Source organism: Leptinotarsa decemlineata, unplaced genomic scaffold (assembly GCF_025532065.1).
Source record: "Leptinotarsa decemlineata unplaced genomic scaffold, Ldec_3_MD MMD2_tig00001064_RagTag_RagTag, whole genome shotgun sequence".
In the NCBI taxonomy this organism is placed as follows: Eukaryota; Metazoa; Arthropoda; class Insecta; order Coleoptera; family Chrysomelidae; genus Leptinotarsa; species Leptinotarsa decemlineata.
In genome coordinates this window covers 14362640-14379941 of record NW_027412558.1, presented here as the reverse complement: position 1 = coordinate 14379941, position 17302 = coordinate 14362640, and the positions used below count along the sequence as shown (strand labels likewise).

General features: G+C 34.3%; 2 protein-coding genes across 13 annotated transcripts in view; one reads left to right on the top strand and one right to left on the bottom strand.

The window, feature by feature from the left end:
• The window catches only part of Tlk (Tousled-like kinase), a 298447-nt gene extending 285917 nt beyond the window's left edge, over positions 1-12530 (bottom strand). For 4 of the 8 annotated variants that reach the window (XM_074175729.1, XM_074175730.1, XM_074175731.1 and 1 more), the window contains exon 1: positions 12342-12530. In XM_074175729.1, the coding sequence (XP_074031830.1) occupies positions 12342-12415 (74 nt within the window). In that variant the 5' untranslated portion in view covers positions 12416-12530. The remainder of the gene's footprint in view (positions 1-12341) is intronic. The other 4 variants (XM_074175732.1, XM_074175752.1, XM_074175751.1 and 1 more) reach the window with 2 other exon arrangements.
• Rfx (regulatory transcription factor Rfx) overlaps positions 1-17302 on the top strand; it is a 57926-nt gene that overhangs the window by 7158 nt on the left and 33466 nt on the right. The window lies entirely within an intron of this gene.

Genomic DNA, 17302 nt, shown 5'->3' with positions numbered 1-17302 from the left:
GGAGTTGGAGTTTCACAAGGTTTAAGTCTTGTTCATTAATGTTTTTGCTCTATATTAATGATTTGAACATATCAGGATAATCTCGATAACTCTTTTTGCTGATTACTCTTCTATTTATGAATAATCCAACAGTCCTTCGAAACTTTAGGATAATCTGAATAATAATTCAAAATTTCTCAATGCTTCAGAGAAATAGCCTTACAGTCAATTTGATAGGATACTGAGTGAAGAACACCTATTAGACCTACGTTTTTTTTAAATTTTGTTCTGTCTTTTAATGTAGTCTTATATGTAGAAGCACCAATTATCAATAGGGTTTTTGTTACTGAAAAATTAATAATTCGTGTGCTTGACAGTCTACGTCATAGTGATTCGTGTAAGCCTATTCTAAAACAACAGTAATACTAACACTCGACACGCTGGTGTTCCCCAAGGATCCATTTTGTCTCCAACCCTCTTTTATTGTATATCGACGACTTATTGGAAAAAACAAAAGAATCCAATATATTGCTTTGCTGACGACAGCACACTTATCTCGTCATTCCATTTGGATTCCGGGACATCAGCTATGGATGCACATCTTCACTGACAGCAGGGGGTTGCATATCTTAATGAAGATCTAGAAGTGATTTCGAAGTGGGGTGAAACTAACCAGCTTCAATTTAATGCCACAAAAACCCAGGCATCGGTTTCCTCCAAAAAGATAAATGTCTCCGAACCGGATATAATAATGTCATGACAGAGGATTCCGCTTTCTGCTTCAATAGGTTTGTTGAAATTACAAAGGCTGCTTCTCAAAAGCTTAGAACAATCATGTCGCTGAAATTGCAAAGGCTGCTTCTCAAAAGCTTGGAACACTGTTCCGAATCGAACACTGTACACACCTTAGCAACTTTTGATGCTTTATTAAGCTCAGATCAGATCTTCTTTGGAGTATTTTTCTCGTGTTACCCTGTGTCTAGTAATGCATTCGTGGCACCCTTGATGAGCCCTATTGTAAGCCGAAACAGCGCTATCTGTTATTAGTTCATTAATGCTTTTTCACAAGAATCTGGTTTCATTTTGCCCTCTGGGTCCTTTTTGCCTCCTGGAAATTCAACAGGATTTACTTCAGAGTGATATCGACCTTATCCTTGCTAATATAATAGAGAATGATCCTGTCAACATTAAAGAGGAAATGATGTTTTAAGGTGATGCACCTCCACATTACTGATAAAATGTGCCTAATTATTTAAGGTTTCGAGGTCGCCGGATAGTACAAAGGGATAAAATTGATTGGCCACCTCGGTCGCCCTACGTGGGTGCTTTAGATTTTTTGTAGCGATACATTGGCGACATACATTTTAATGTATGTCGCGAAGTGACAATATACAAGTGCTTCCGAAAACGTATTGTGGGCATTTCAAAACCGCACATCTTCTAAACTAGTAGACTGATATACAAATGTGAATCAGTATTGATAGGGAATCGAACGAACAGCTTTTTCGAGGTATCACTCGACCCCCATTTCTATTTATACAAAATTGGAGGTCAACATACTGGCTTGGAGGTTTAAAGGTTTCACAATGTTTTTCATGTGAAAAGTTGTTATATTTTTTGATTTTTGCGAAAAGTTCTCTCCCTGGCAGGCAAGGCCGTAGCCAGAAAACAATTTCGAAGGGGATTTGGTTTGGTGGAACAGTAGAAAATCATGAAATATAAAAATAACGAAAGAAAGAAAATGGTGTTACATGAAAATATATGTTTATTAGAAAACCATTACAGAAATATTAACATCTTTTTACAAAATCATATTTAGTTTTCTAGCTGTCTTTGCAGCAAACAAATCAATTACCTCCTCAGTGTCGATGTCAATTCTACGGTGGATTGACATTAACGCCAAACCGTTTAGTCGTTCCTGGCTTGTGGAGTTTCTTAAATAAGTTTTGAGGCGTTTCAGAGAAGAAAAAGTCCTTTCAGGGCTACATGTGGAAAGATGTAGTGTTGCCAAGATCTTTAAAAGTTTGTACGCACATTGCCGTAAGGTTTTTTCATTGTGTTTCGGGGAAGTTTTTTTCAATATTCTCTTTCAAGCACTTGGTTCGTTTTGCCAAGGACTTGATAAAATTTCTAACGGATTTTATAATCCCAATAGTATCTGTGTCTGAGGAGTAGGGAGGGTGAATGTAGGCCCACAGGACTTAGGCCACATGTGACCCATTGTACATCCTCCCGAGGAGTTGTCCTCCTAGGTCATCGTCCATCCTGTCTTTTCCAGGAAGGTGGGCAGGTTACGAGTCTCTTATTGACGATAGCTGGGGGTACTCTCATAGGATATGCCTGACAGTTTCATCTTCCTGTTCACACATCCTGCATAGAGATATGTCCACTAGCCCCATATTATGGAGATGTTTTCTTAGTTGACAATGGCCAGTCAGAAATCCTACTGATAAGCGTAGACTTTTTCTGGTCATCGCCAGATATTTCTTCGACGCCAGCTTCCCAGGGTCGCCCAGGGTTATCCTGGCAAGATTGCATCCTTTGATTCCATCCCATCTATTTAGGGATTGAGCATGGGTGTAACGTTTGGCTAGCTCCGCAATTGTCGAAGTCATCAGGCCGTATGTGCCACTGGGTCCTAAAATTCTTAGTCCAGCCGCTTCCTTGGCTAAAGAGTTGGCAATGCGATAACCTTCACTCCTGTCGTGACCTTTAATCCACCTCTGGATAATGTTATTATCTACCAAGGCTTTGGCTAAATCTTGGTGGCACTCTATTAACATCCCTGAGGTAACACGTTGTCTGTTCAATGTTAATAGGGCTTGTCTGTTATTGTTTTTGTGGCAATTGAGATACCAGCCTGTTTGAACCACGCTGGTATTTTTTTCCATTCCCCACCTAATCCTTAGGCTTAGTGATCCGGAGTAGACTTCACATCCTGAGCCTTCTTTGGTTTTTGAGCCATCTGTATATATGCGTTTTGCATTTGTAGAATCTGACTTCGTGTTCTGTTTTATTTGTATTTTGTAGGGTTTATTGAACACAAACCTGGGTTCAATTGCATCACTGGTTGCCTGCAGCAGAGGTTGCGCAGTGAGCGCTTCTCGCCATAGGCTCAGCCTCAATTGACATTGACCCATTCCTAGTTCGAAGTTTACACCAGCCGTGCGCAATCGTAACATGACCATTAACGCAACCTTCTTAACGTACAGGTCCAGAAGGGACAGACTAGTGATTAATTCTCATGGCTCCTATGATGTTTAAACAAGCCAATCGTTGTATTTGATATAATTTTTTGATGGCCTTTGCTTGTTGAACTTTCGGGGGGGGGGGGGGATCAAGGGGGATTGATCCCTCTTGATCCCCTAGATACCTGCCAGCAAGGGCTACGGCCTTGCTGGCAGGAATGCCTTGCAATACATTTTGTATCTCTCACCCTGCACCATAAGTACTATTTATCAAACTGAAAGGAGTATATTTTTTGAAGAGATTAGTTTTTGGGGAAGAAATGTTTTTGGATTTCTACTTCTCCATTACAACTACTTTCACATATACATATCACATTGAGTTATACGAAAATCATTTTTCCCATTCAGTTTGTACTCTAAACATTTGTTATGGAATTGAATCGGATATCATTCGTAGGAACTTTACACAATATAATTTATGGAAGAGTTACGATAAAATATTTCACTTACATGGACAGTATCATCCTCAATGGCGGACTTTGAAGTTTCGGAATAAGACACTTGTCTTATTCATCAGCACCGTTCTGGATAATATTACAAGGTGAAGAATTCGTTCATAACAACATTACTTTATGTCAATTTTCATGTGAACGGGAGAACTTTCTCTTTCAGTTTGTATCTGACAGTTACTTTTATGTATGATCTATACATCTTTGCGAAGAGTCATTTTGAGCTTAATTGCTTTCTTCCTTCGGCATTTTCTCACGTTTTTTGTATGAAGAAGTAGAAAGCCGAAAACTTTTTTCTCATATAATATTTAATAATATTCAAACTAGGATCATGCATCAAAATGATTTTCCCCAAAAGAGTTCCTTTCAATAACTAAGTTTATTAGAAAAAAAAAACGTTGAATCTGTAATGACTGAACTTAAAAACAATCGAAATGACGTTACGGTTAAATTATCCGATCAAAAGTTTGAATACTTTGGAGTTCCAAACTGTCGAACTATGAACTGTGAACATTTTTCAAAGCGTCCCTCACATTTTCCTTACAAGTGAAACCTGTGCCATCTCGTACCACCCCCAAAGTACGAACGATAAAAAAGCGCCTACAAGTTTCTCATATTTTCTCCCCTAGCCGTTGTTGTGACTCACCCGTTATTATCTAACCAGGTGTATGTATAGGTAACGCTATGTTCCATCAGTGGCGTAGACAGGATTAGAGACATTGGAAAGTACAACCGTAGAACTGAGAATTGGCATGTACATCTTACGGACAAACGGAAAGTGAAAAAAACCTCGTGAATGGAAATTTTTTTCTAGTACATTATTATGGTAATTTTTTGCAAGAAAACAACGAGTAGATCAGTACAAAAGAAACCGAACTGACAATGGTGGTAACCGAACTCGATCAAATAAGACCAGCTTCTGCATGAAATCGATTATTTCTTTTAAGTCAGTTGTGAAGAATCATGCACTTTGATCATGATAGATTTTCCTCAATCAAGGGGTCGCACTTCCATGGCTGCACCAAGCAGCCAGGAGACGCTCTTCTGATGCTCGCAGGTAACCTGTAGGCACCCAGGCCGGAATGTGAAACTCCTCAATCGTACCTGTGAACCATTTTCTGAAAAAATCATCCGTGGTGACCGTAATGGCATACTGAAGAAATTACAGTTTCTTGGTCGATATTGAAGTTGTCGGATATTCAAGGTGCAAGATTTCCATCTTAATAACCGCAGCAACCTTTCCATATGAGGACATCTGTAAGCCAACTATACCTGACGATATAATAGATTCAGCCATACAGAGCTTTTTCGCCTCTGGTTTGGTTAATTATCCTTTGAACAGAAGCATTTGCTGACCTGATCATGGGGGAGTGTGCTTCCTCTCTTGATGAAAATTCTCCTTCTGCTCAAGAATTTGGTGCATGGCAAATTCATGGGATATCCTGCTCTTGACAAGGCAAGTCGCTTCCTGGCTGCACCACCTTGCTTAGGTTCATTAACAGGATCAAAGATTGAAGAACCGATATGTTCTTCTTGATCCGATGTTATAAAGGGGACAGGTACAGGGACAGGGGCTTTTATTCGACGTCTATCTCCTCTGTAGAGGACGCTGTTAATTTTCAACACATATGTACACACCTTGGGATGAGTCATCATTTAGAAAGACTCACTTTCCAGTCTAATCTCGTACCTTATTTCATAGATCCCAGACTTATCAGTTTCCTTCATCTTGTCTTTCGAGTTGCTTGACACCCAACAATTTTGAAAATTGTTTTTTCTATATCCCAAGTCTATTGTCTTCTCTTAACCATAATTTAAATATTGGTTGAAAAATAAAGGAAATCACAGATTCAAAATCGGTTTATGATAAAATGAGAGACCTGAGGAGCTGTTTCTGTCCCTTTTTGCATAACCTGCCGCTAAAGTCTCTGTTATACAGCCTTATTGTGTTCAGAAGTCCAGTTCTTATCTCGGATGATCCCTTCGTGAGGATTTTCCTTAATATTTTTATGTTCCTTATTGACCCATTTCCTGAACTGGTCTTGTACCAATTATTTTCGTACCCACACGGTACCCACATGGCTTGTGGGATCCAAGTTAAATACATTCATCATCAAGTTTGGGTTCAACCACATATTCCAAAATTGCTGCCTATTCCGATGTAGCTCAATGAATTTTCCAGTCTATTCTCATACCTTATTTCATAGGTCCCAGACTTATCAGTTTCCTTTATCTTGTCTTTCGGTGGCTTGACACTTGTTGAATTGAAAAAGAAATTTTGAAAATTATTATGGTGTTCATTTTTTTTTAATCGATAGATACAATTCAACTCATCGTCTTTTTGAAAAATCGAGAATTTACAAAGTAAATTTATACCCAGTGCTTTCATGGGTAATGTGATTTCACTATATCCCTGAGAGTAATTTTCTCGATATCCATTTCCTTTGTTTGAGGGAAACATAACTGGCCTAACAAGGGTTACGATTTCAGCAGTAGTATCTAAACTACTGATTCAATTTTGTTGAATGAGGTGTCAAGTGGATTCGTTGTTATGCTTCGCGTGGCGGCCGTATCTTCATATAATAATAATAAGTTATTTGGCCATTTTGATACAATAAGTACGTATAGTAAGTTAAAAATACAAAAACAGACAGACACATAAATCTTTTACAAAGAAAAACTACAGACTAGCTCAAACTATCTTCTTTGGAGTATTGTTCTCATGTATGGAGCTCTGCTCCATCCAAAAAAGAGTCATCCGCCTGATTAGAGACGCGAACATCACTTAAAAACTTTGATAGCCTGGAACACCGAAGAAAGGTTGGAGATTCGACTCTCTTCTCTAGATACTTTCACGGGAAATGTTCAAGTGACTTGGCACATTTGATTCCACCAAGAGCGGTACATATCAGAAATACACGACTAACTGTGGCTGTTCATCGTTTTGAGGTTCAACTCAGTATACCTCAGTATACCACTGTTTAAGAAGTCTTTCATTTTCCTGTAGTGCTTGAGTTTTGTCCTTAAAACAAAACTTCTTTTCTTTAAAGAAGTTTTGTCCTTAAAATAAACCTCCTTTTCTTTAAAGGACAAGCCTGATGAAGTGAAGATGATGACTATCTTTGGAATCGACAAAAGACTCAATCCATGTGTATCAAAGATAAACGAAGCTCTAAAAGTCAAGCTTTGACATCGATCAATCGCTTTGGGTAGCCCCGTTTATCTTTGATATTCGTGGATTGAGTGTTATGTCGATCCCGTAGATGGAGTCTTCATAGGGGTGGATGGCATCGCCTTTAACTACTCAGTATTGTCCTCTGAGGACAATTGGGTCTAGTAATGCATTCGTGGCACCCCTGATGAGCCCTATAGCGAGCCGAAACAGTGCTATCTGTTATTAGTTCATCGATGCTTTTTCTCAAGAATCTGGTTTCATGTTCCCTCTGGTCCTTTTTGTTTCCTGGAAATTCAACAGGATTGACTTCAAAAGGCTATCGACCCTGTCCTTGCTAATATAATAGAGAATGATCCTGTCGACATTAAAGAGGAAATGATGTTTTAAGGTGATGCCCCTCCACGTTACTGATGAAATGTGCCTGATTATTTAAGGTTTCGAGGTCGCCGGATAAAATTGATTGACCTCCTCGGTCGCCCTATGTGGGTGCTTTGGATTTTTTGTGGCGATACATTGGCGACATATATATATTAATTTATGTCGCGAAGTGACAATACAAGTGCTTCTGAAAACGTATTGTGGGCATTTCAAAACCGCACATCTTGTAAACGAGTAGACTGGTATACAAATGTGAATCAGTAAAGATAGGGAATCGAACAGCTTTTTCAATAAGGTATCACTCGACCCGGTGATATTGGCAGTTTATTATGGGATGTGAACGCATTGAAGGAATTATTTTTAAATTTGATCGTCATCGTCTTGTGATATATACGATACGTTCAAAAAAACTAGCAGATATACTTTCTATTTTGAGAATTCATCCACAATTTCCTCAACACTATCAACCATTATTGAAAAATTGAAATGATATATGCTTGACATATCATATAATTTTTTTCCACACTCAGAATGGAACAAAATAATGCATTTTACAGAATTCCATATAAATAATTAATGGGTCCTCAATCGAACTCAAAAGAAACGCCTCTGAATATATAGCCCTTATATTGCCAGTAATAGGACAGGTGTACTATTTTACCGACATTTTTCCGTTTATATTTATTCCTAACACGGATAAGGGTTGTTTTTGCTTCACTGGCTTACAAATGGGGGCCTTCGCTAATACACTGTTTAGTTGCAATAGTTTGATTAGAATATCAAAAGGTTCGAGTTGGTGGTAATCCTGAGGATTAATTTTGTGCGATTTTCGGTGGCTTCGTATGTTTCATTCACTTTGATCTGTGTTATTATTAGTTGGGATTCTGCATGAAAGGTTTGTTGATATTTCCAGTAAACTTTCTTAATGATGTAACAGTTCTGAAAATCAAACTCAGTATCACTCATTTTTTTATTTAATTGTTGAATAATACTTGAACATGAAGTTGCATAGTATCTATCGGTGCAGATTCTTGAGAAAAAAAATTTGAGCATTCAAAAGTTATTCCTTCAAATACAAATAAAAAATCCCATTAATCCCATTTGATTAAAAACTGTTCAGTAAAATTTGAAACAACTTGTTTTTTCTACGGATATTGGTGGCACAATGAATGCTTTTCCTTACTCAATTTGTACACCCATCATGACTGAGTAATAGTTGATAAAAAATTACAACACCTAATTGAAGATGAGAAAATTCAATTTTGAAAAATCACCTTCGATCTTGAAATGGACCCATTTTCCAGAGTTTTCATCAAAATTTTGTCTTTGCTAGAAAGTTTCTTTCGGAGAAAACCAAAAACTAATCCCTATTTTTTGAAGGTTGCGACAGCTGATTAACGGAAAAACTGATTCTAACAGGTTTTTTTAATATAAAAAAAATATCAAATTCGATTCACCGTTGCAGTCAAATGTTATATACTTATGTAGGGTTGTAGAGTTTTTTGCAATATCTTTCGCAATTCATGGGTGATATAAATTTCATATTAAAAAAAAATCTGTTTTTCCGTTAATCTGCTGTTGCCCCCATACGAACGACAACTCTCAGAAGTTGAGAAACTTGTGCGAGCTAAGGACTAACGAGGTCTTACCTTTTAACGTGTGATTCCTAACACGGTTGCAGAATCATCCCCGCTTCAACCAGATAAATTATCCCGAGAAAAATATCTGGTCGAGGCGGTAATCGAACCCACGATCTTCCGATCGTGAGTCGGGCGCACTACCACCGCGGCCAATTCCACAATAGATATTGATGTAAAAGAAAATTGTTCTATAACAAAGGATTTCAACATGTACTTGATAGTTGTAAAACAAAAAGCATTATATAAATATATTTTATAAGTGAACAATTGTCGATCACTTCTCTCATCTCTATTCATTTTTACCTGGTTGTGAACCCACTGATAAAATCAGTTTAGAAACAAAGATTTTGACGTAGACTACAGAATGAGTAACAACTTGAGATCATTCATTAAAAAACAATATAGACAAAACTTCAGTAACGGATAAATCGGGAGTACATTAGTTGACTTGTGGTTCTTGTCCCAGAATTTATATTGTCTAGATTAGGAGAACTTTCACCAAAATAATAAAAGACCATAGCAGTTTTTTGAACGAGAAAACCAATTCAACAATTGGAAACCATCCTTCGACAGAGGAATCAATCATGATTACGAAGTATTGCATTTGGAACAGAAAGATTCAGACAAGTACCCAGAATAATAACAAATATCCTGAAGAAAGGGTACAGAAATGTTTTGACTGCGAGCATCATTTGGGACTTTTTAACACGATGATGAGAAATAAATAATTTTGATTGGCATCGAAGATATTCCACAAAAAAAAAAATAGACGGGACATATTATTGCCCATAACGATGTCAGTAAAAGTTCGGTATTGCATGTTGTAAATGTAAATGTGATATACCATACCAAAACACAATTTCACCATAGTCTTGATGAAAAACCCTATATCAACTAACCAATCAAAGAGGTATTGCTCGCATTAATGGAAAAACATGTCTCAAAAATTATGAGGGTGTTGACGTTGAAAAATCTGTTGCATTCCTGCGTTTCCTTTAACCAGCTGTCGTCCCCCCTACAAACGACAACCATCAGAAGTCGAGACATGTGAGAGCTAGAGATTAACGAGGTCTTACCTTTTAACGTGCAATTCCTGGCACGGTAGCAGCAGTATTGGTATAAATTGAAAATGTATGGGTTATGGATATTGCTTTCAAACAGGTTGGAACATATGTATAATTTATGAATTTTCCTGTTAGTGAGATAATCTTCGTCGTAAATCATCAATAAAAATTATATTTCTTTTTTGTGCATTTGTATCACTCGTCATTTCATGCCTTAGGTTATACTGTATGGATCAATAACTTGTAATTAATCTTCAAAGCTACCCTATCCGATCTCCGGGGATAATTACAAAATGAAGAGGACATAACTTTCGTCGTCAAAAACTTAGGAGCAGTTAAATTGGCGAATAATTAGTTACTTGAAATATAATCCGGTTTATAATTTGTTTCCAAGAGGACATATGAATTAAAGTATTGGTCAAGTTCATAACTTCCTTCTTTGGTTGAATTTTCAAGAAATAGGAATATTACTGTGAATGCTTGTGCTTAGATCGGTTTATTTCTAGCAAATTTTAGTTGGTGCAAAAATGTTCGCAAATAGTCTCTAAAATCAAAATGGAGAATATGGTGTACCTTTCCATGTAAATAATATTATATTTATCGAATAGGGACATTAATTAAATTGATTGATGTAGCCGTTACTACGTGGTAGGAAATAATCATGTAAAATGAGAAATGAAACGTTCTAATATGTTTTTTACCACTTTTATTTGTAACTATCGTTACTACAATAAAACTATTATATTAGTTTGAAATTGTTCATATAGGACGAAACTGCAGTAACGATAGTTACTGTACATGTTAATTATTTGAATATGGTACCCAAAGACTATATCTGATCAGATGATAAAACTAATTCGTAAGCTTTATTATAATGAGTAAATTTCACGAAGCTTGATAATGTACATAAATTCATCTAAAATTATGGAATTCTTCAAAGTTATCTTGTAAACTATAATTGGTTGAATAATTACTTAATTACAAAAACTGGATCAGATGATTAGAGTTGGGGATGTATAGTCTGAGGTCAAAATTACTATATCTGGACTGGAAACTTGTCTATTAGCTTCAAAATTTACTTTGTTTCGAAAATACCATTTCTCTGCCACCCGACGTTGATGGTGTTACACTCGAAGAAACTGAGTGAATATCTTTTGAAATCATTGTATTTGTTTTGAGTGATTACCATTTATAAAAGTTCGTAAGAAAACCTATACAATTATGCTTCATTCAATACTATAGGCAAGATATTTCTATATTTTCGTTCTTCTTTAAATGAACCATTTGGGGCTAATGAGAAGTGACAGTAGGTAGACAGAATTTATTATGGGTTTTACCCTTGACCAGCTGACGTCCCCACATGAAAAAAACCCTCAAAAGTCTAAAGTTGTGCTAGTCAATTAACAAGTTCCTACCTTTTAACGTTGGATTGCTAACACAATAATTCCTATTGAGTATTTTGAATTGTCATTGAAACTTTCGAAGTGGGAATCAATAGAACAGATTGGGTAAGAGAATCGAAATTTACTCAGATAATATTATGGTTCCCTCAAGCTTGTCTGGCATGTCTAGATATCTTCCATTTCCGAGTTCAAATTTAACAATAACTGTTTATATCAACAGCTTCGAACTTCTTATACAGCATAGAAACTATTTCTGTCATCATTGAATTTGTTCATTGAATAAGGACTTATATAACATTAGGAGCATGACGAGTTTGTTGACTTTGTGTAGTAGTTTTGCCTTCCACGTGTCGATAGAAAAAATATAATAAAGACATTTTTGCAGATGTAAAAAGTAAATTTTCCAGTTCACCCCGAAAAGTTACTGCGAAACATACTATACTTTTCTCAAAAAGAATCCGTCATTTTCTTTTGGTATTTAATTGTTCACTATCAAAAAATATAAATATTTATCATTCTTACCGTTTCAATGACCAAATGCACTTATATGAAATGCAATGTAATGTTTTTTTGCGTTTTATGACAAAGATGGACGAAAAATTATTTTTGATAGGCAACATTAAATCAAAGTTACTGTCGAATAGATTTTTTTGTAAAAAGTACTTATTTGTGTTACTTTATTGTGCCCAGAAAATTTGCCATTTCTATTCCTGTACAAAGTTCTCCAAGTGTTAACAAATCAAATCACTAAAATTATTTTATTTTACTGAAAAAAATCCACAATATGAAAAATGAACAACATATTATTTATTGATTCCCAATATACACAAATAATGTCTTTCAACAAATATGAACTGTCAAACTTTCGATACGAAAGAGGTAATTTATAAGATTAGATTTCTGTTTACAAATCAGTCCCTGTCTCATTCTTATATTCTTTTAGCAAATAACGGCGGTTAGAACATTTTAGAGAAATTGCAATTATATTTAGTTTTGTTGACTTACCTTTTATGGGTAGTGGTGAAGCAGGCCGACTTTGTATTGATCATAGATTTATTCATAATTATTCCCATATTCATTACACTATACTTTACAGAGAGTTCACTTCACTTCTATTGTATTTGCAAAACACCTTTGTTGATACACAAACAAACAATTTTTACAGTCTACTAGCGCATAAAGGGTTCCGATCCGAAGTCAATTCAAAAGTATAACTCACAAAGAAATATTGACAGGAAGAAAAAAGTATCATGGATGCAAAGTGGTTTTCTTTAATGTTTTTAAGGTTAATAAAAATATAGAAATACTAAAGAAATTTTTCTAAGACGTGACATTTGTGTGGAGATTATTTTATGAGATGAAAACGGTAATTTATTGATTTACAGGGTGGCACAACGAAATCGCCCAAAAATTATTTAGATAGAACAACTCGATTCAATTTTTAGTTTATTTTCCCAAGAAACAATTAAATGCTTACGATTAGAGACTATAGCTAACTACAAAGTATTATAAAATAACAGAAATAAGATATTTTACAATAAACAAGTAACATATTTCGAAAAAAAATAACAGGCTGTTTTAAAAAAATCAGTTTTTCCATTAACCAGCTATCGCACCCCCTACGAACGACAACCCTCAGAAGTCGACTTGTGCGAGCTAAGGACTAACCAGGTCTTAATTTTTACCGTGTGATTCCTAACACGGACCAATTAAATGCAATCGAATATGAAATTGGTTTCAGAAAGTACATATTGAAAACGAATTCAAGTGTTATAAAAAAAATGGAAGCTATGAAATTCCACTAGTTACATTTTTTTGTCAATTGATATTTAAATTTTGTAATGGAATAGTATTTCTTTATTTTCTCTGGAATCGAATTAAATATAATGACCCCATCGTGATATATCGACTTTTCTCCAAAATTTGTTCGTAATTTAATTTTTGGTTTGTCTTGTGGCATGATTGTAAATATGTCCAATTCGGATAAAATTCAAGTTTGATTTCTTTGTATTATTCTCATCAGAATGAATGAAACAGTTGATCTTGAGTTTACAGAGTGAATTTAAGTTCAATAAATAGTTTGGACTATATAAGTTCAATGTTGGTTTCAAATATGATAATTTATAAATGCTGCTATCTATCAGAACTACCCCAAATGTGTTAGGGGATTTTTTGAAGTTTTAGTGTTATGAATCGTTAATGTTGCTATGAAAATTTTCGATCGGACCGCCCTACATATATCTTTTTGAGAGGATTTTTCTCAGCATATTTTTTGAAAAATGAATGAATGTTCTTTCATGCTTAAAATAATTAGCTATCTAAAATTACAGCAAAATTTGCATTCGAACAAGGCAAAGTTGAATTTCCAACTTCGAATTGAAAATAGTTGAAAAAATATTTCCTTATTCCTAGGTTATTTTGAAAACTTTGCGGGACCTTAAGCTTTCAAAATAACGGAAACAAGTGGTATCTTACAAGGTATTTTTGCCGAAACTGGCGTTCAAAAGTTATTTGTTTTTAAAATAATATTAATACCTATTTTGTCATTCCCAAGACTAACTTAGAAAATACGACAAATTATGTAAATACACGTAACACAAATCTTGAATTGAATCATTAATAAATTTTGAAATTCAGTTTCACTGAGAGGTAAAATGTTGACCATCAATTCAATTCAATAAATACATATCCTACCATTATTTTATCCTTATTCGTTAACTTTTCTCGCATTCCTGAAAAAGAATAATGATTATACTTTATACGAAATACAGCATTTCTTTCTTTTCTAAAGACAGTGTGAGTTATGGATATTTTAACACTTTGCTTTAACATTTATAAAAAAATTGTCTTTTTTCAATAACCTGTCAATATCAGTCTTCATAAAATTAAACTATGCAAGTACCTCTGAAAAAAATTAATAGATTTTCTTGGCCAAGTGTTTTTGTTGGTTCTATTTTCATAGTTTTTGTTGATATGTGGTATTTTATTACTGAATTACCCGTAGGAATAAAAAGTATGCGACTGTAATATTTCACAATCAAACGATTTTGATTTCGAAGTGAAAAATTTGAATTTGAATTGTTAGAATGAGAATTTTTTCATTAGTAATGAAAATTGATGTGCTTTTATGTAATTTTAGGTAGTTGATTATTATATGTAATTAATAATGAGATACTGAAAACATATATTGAAAAAACTCCTTTTGAAAAAATTAAAAAATATTTTTGTCAGTCCGGCTGAAAATTCTCATAAAAATATTGAAAAATTACCAGTGAATATGGTAGATCTCGAGGTGTTTTATTTACAAAAAAAAGTTAGGCCACCCTGTATACATTGAACATTTAAATGAGTGTCCCTAAGGTAGTTTGTCAAATTGAATGATAACTTTTAATATAAACTGCACACACAAAAAACATTGCGCTGGCAAACATTATTTTTTCCATGTTTGATGAACTTTGGAAATTTTATCATAAAAGTCAATTGAAAAATATTATTGTTATTGAGGAATTATATCGAAAACCACTTACCTTGGTTGATGTTGTTTGGTAACTAAAACGTCCAGAGTCCATCACCCCTTGAATAACAACTCTTATCTAGAATATTTACAGTTTTTACATGATGAGCAGTATTTTAGAAAATATGTTAAACCTGAAAGAGCCTAACAATAATGACTGTCCCAATCTAGTAATTCTTGTAAAGGCAACTTCTCAAACCTTATGTTTGTGTGTTTGTTTCATTTGTTGAACACCTTAAGTATACTTATTTTATCAATAACGATATGTAGTACTAATTATAAAAGTAGAACTTGTTCCTGAAATGGTGAGCTATTTTCTAAGCGTTATTCCACCTAATTATTTTTGTTTTTCATAGTTGAATCTCAGAGTTTTCATCTTGAAATGGGAACATGGAAAAAATAATACTGTATGTGGAAAATATATTTTTTATTTTTTTGCCTCATTCTGCTGAATTTTTATTCGGTGTTTGGGAAATTATCCTATATTTCAGAACTGAATAAACTGAATAAATTTGTTGTTTTGTAATATTTGATTTAATATTCGAAAACTTCACTTTATTTGAAAACCTTGTAGAATGGTTAAGTTGGTCACTGTTGGGAAGAAAGAAAGCAATTGAGTTCAAAATTAACTGTTAATCCTTAGCACAAGTTTCGACTTCTGAGGGTTATCGTTCGTAGGAGTGCGACAGCTGGTTAACGTTAAAACAGATTCTTAAACTGTTAGATCTTGCATAGAAGTTACTTTTAGATACAGACAGGTAGAAAAAGCCCTCCCGAAACAACTAGTTTCACATGAACATTGAATTACCTACACGAAAGAAAAACTACTTTTGAAACTTTGATGATGAGGGCTCTTTCTTCCGATTTGTGTCTGAAACTTCTATGTATGATTTACACATGTTTGTAAAGAGCTTCTTTTAAACTTAATTGCTTGCTTCCTTCCTTTTGAAGTTTTTCACTCCTTTTGTGTAAAAGTGAAGAAGAAAGCCGATTTTTTTTGGATAGAACAACACATCTAGACCTATCATTGTTCCATGCCAGTGAAATTTTATGTCTTTCATTTAAAGTATTCTGTAGGAATCCTATGAATGATATCTGATTCAGTTCCATAACGAATGTTTGGATAAAAACTGAATAAATAGAAATGTTTTTGTATAATTCAGTGTTCATATAAAAGTTTTTGTTCTTTAATTTATTTTTTCGTATAATTCAATGTTTATATGGAAGTAGCTGTTTCGAGAGGGGGCTTTTTCTTCCAGGTTGCGTCTGAAAGTTACTTCTTTGCATGATATACACATCTTTGTATAGAGTAATCCATTTAAGTGAAATTTTTACCTCTTTCATTTACTATATTGTGTATGAATAATGTGAATGATATCTAATTCAATTCCATAACGAATGTTTGGAATACAAACTGAATAGAGAAAAGTGTTTTTGTATAATTCAGTGTTCGCATAAAAGTATTTGTTTTGAAATTATTTTTCTCTGGTGTAATTCAATGTTTATGTGAAAGTAGCTGTTTCGAGAGGGCTTTTCTTCCAGTTTGTGTCTGAAAGTTACTTCTTTGCGTGATCTACACGTCTTTGTATAGAAATAATTTTTCGAAATTGATTGCTTCCTTCCTTTCATTGGAACATTCCCACATTTTTTAAATAAAACTTCTTTACGCGCGCTTAACTTGAGAAGTAAACTGGTGAATGCGTGACAAAAAGTGTGATTGGGTGAGGCGAACGGAGGTTGAGAGGGAGGTATGAGTTGGTGAAGAGAGTTTCTCTTTGTATATTATTGTAGGGACAAGAGAGAGAGAGAAAGAGAGAGAGAGGTGTGAGCACACATTTACGGTCGAGTAGGCTCTGAAGAATTAGGAGAAAACTTATCATACATTGCAACTAATTTTAGCAGGAGATTTTATTGTCCGAAGATGGACAACTCTTGGTGAACTTTCTACAAGATGAATTAGAACTTTAAATGAATAATAATCGAAATGAGCCTACCACAAGACAAGGAACAACAATCGATGAAGTTTTCTCTAGATATCTTTCTAATTTTCATTAGAAAATCATATGTATCTTATTTCTCATACCATAACTATTGTCTCGATTTACAATCAACCACAGTACATGTTGTTATTTTTTTTTACAAATAATTGTGGCATTTTCTAAAATAAACATTATTATTATTATAATTATTAATTACTGATGTATCTGATAATAAAAATAATAAGATTAAATAAAAAATCTATTCAAAAATGTTAATTTATCAATGAAAATCCATAATAAATTGATATATTTGTAAACAATTAATATATGTATATAATGTATAAACATATATCATATAGATGGAGCTAAAGAAATTTTACTTCAGTTGTGTGGTGTAAAGCACACTCGCTTTTTTGTACAAAACTGGAGAAGCTGAAACCTTTCTTTACCAAAAACTAATATATCCTTATAAA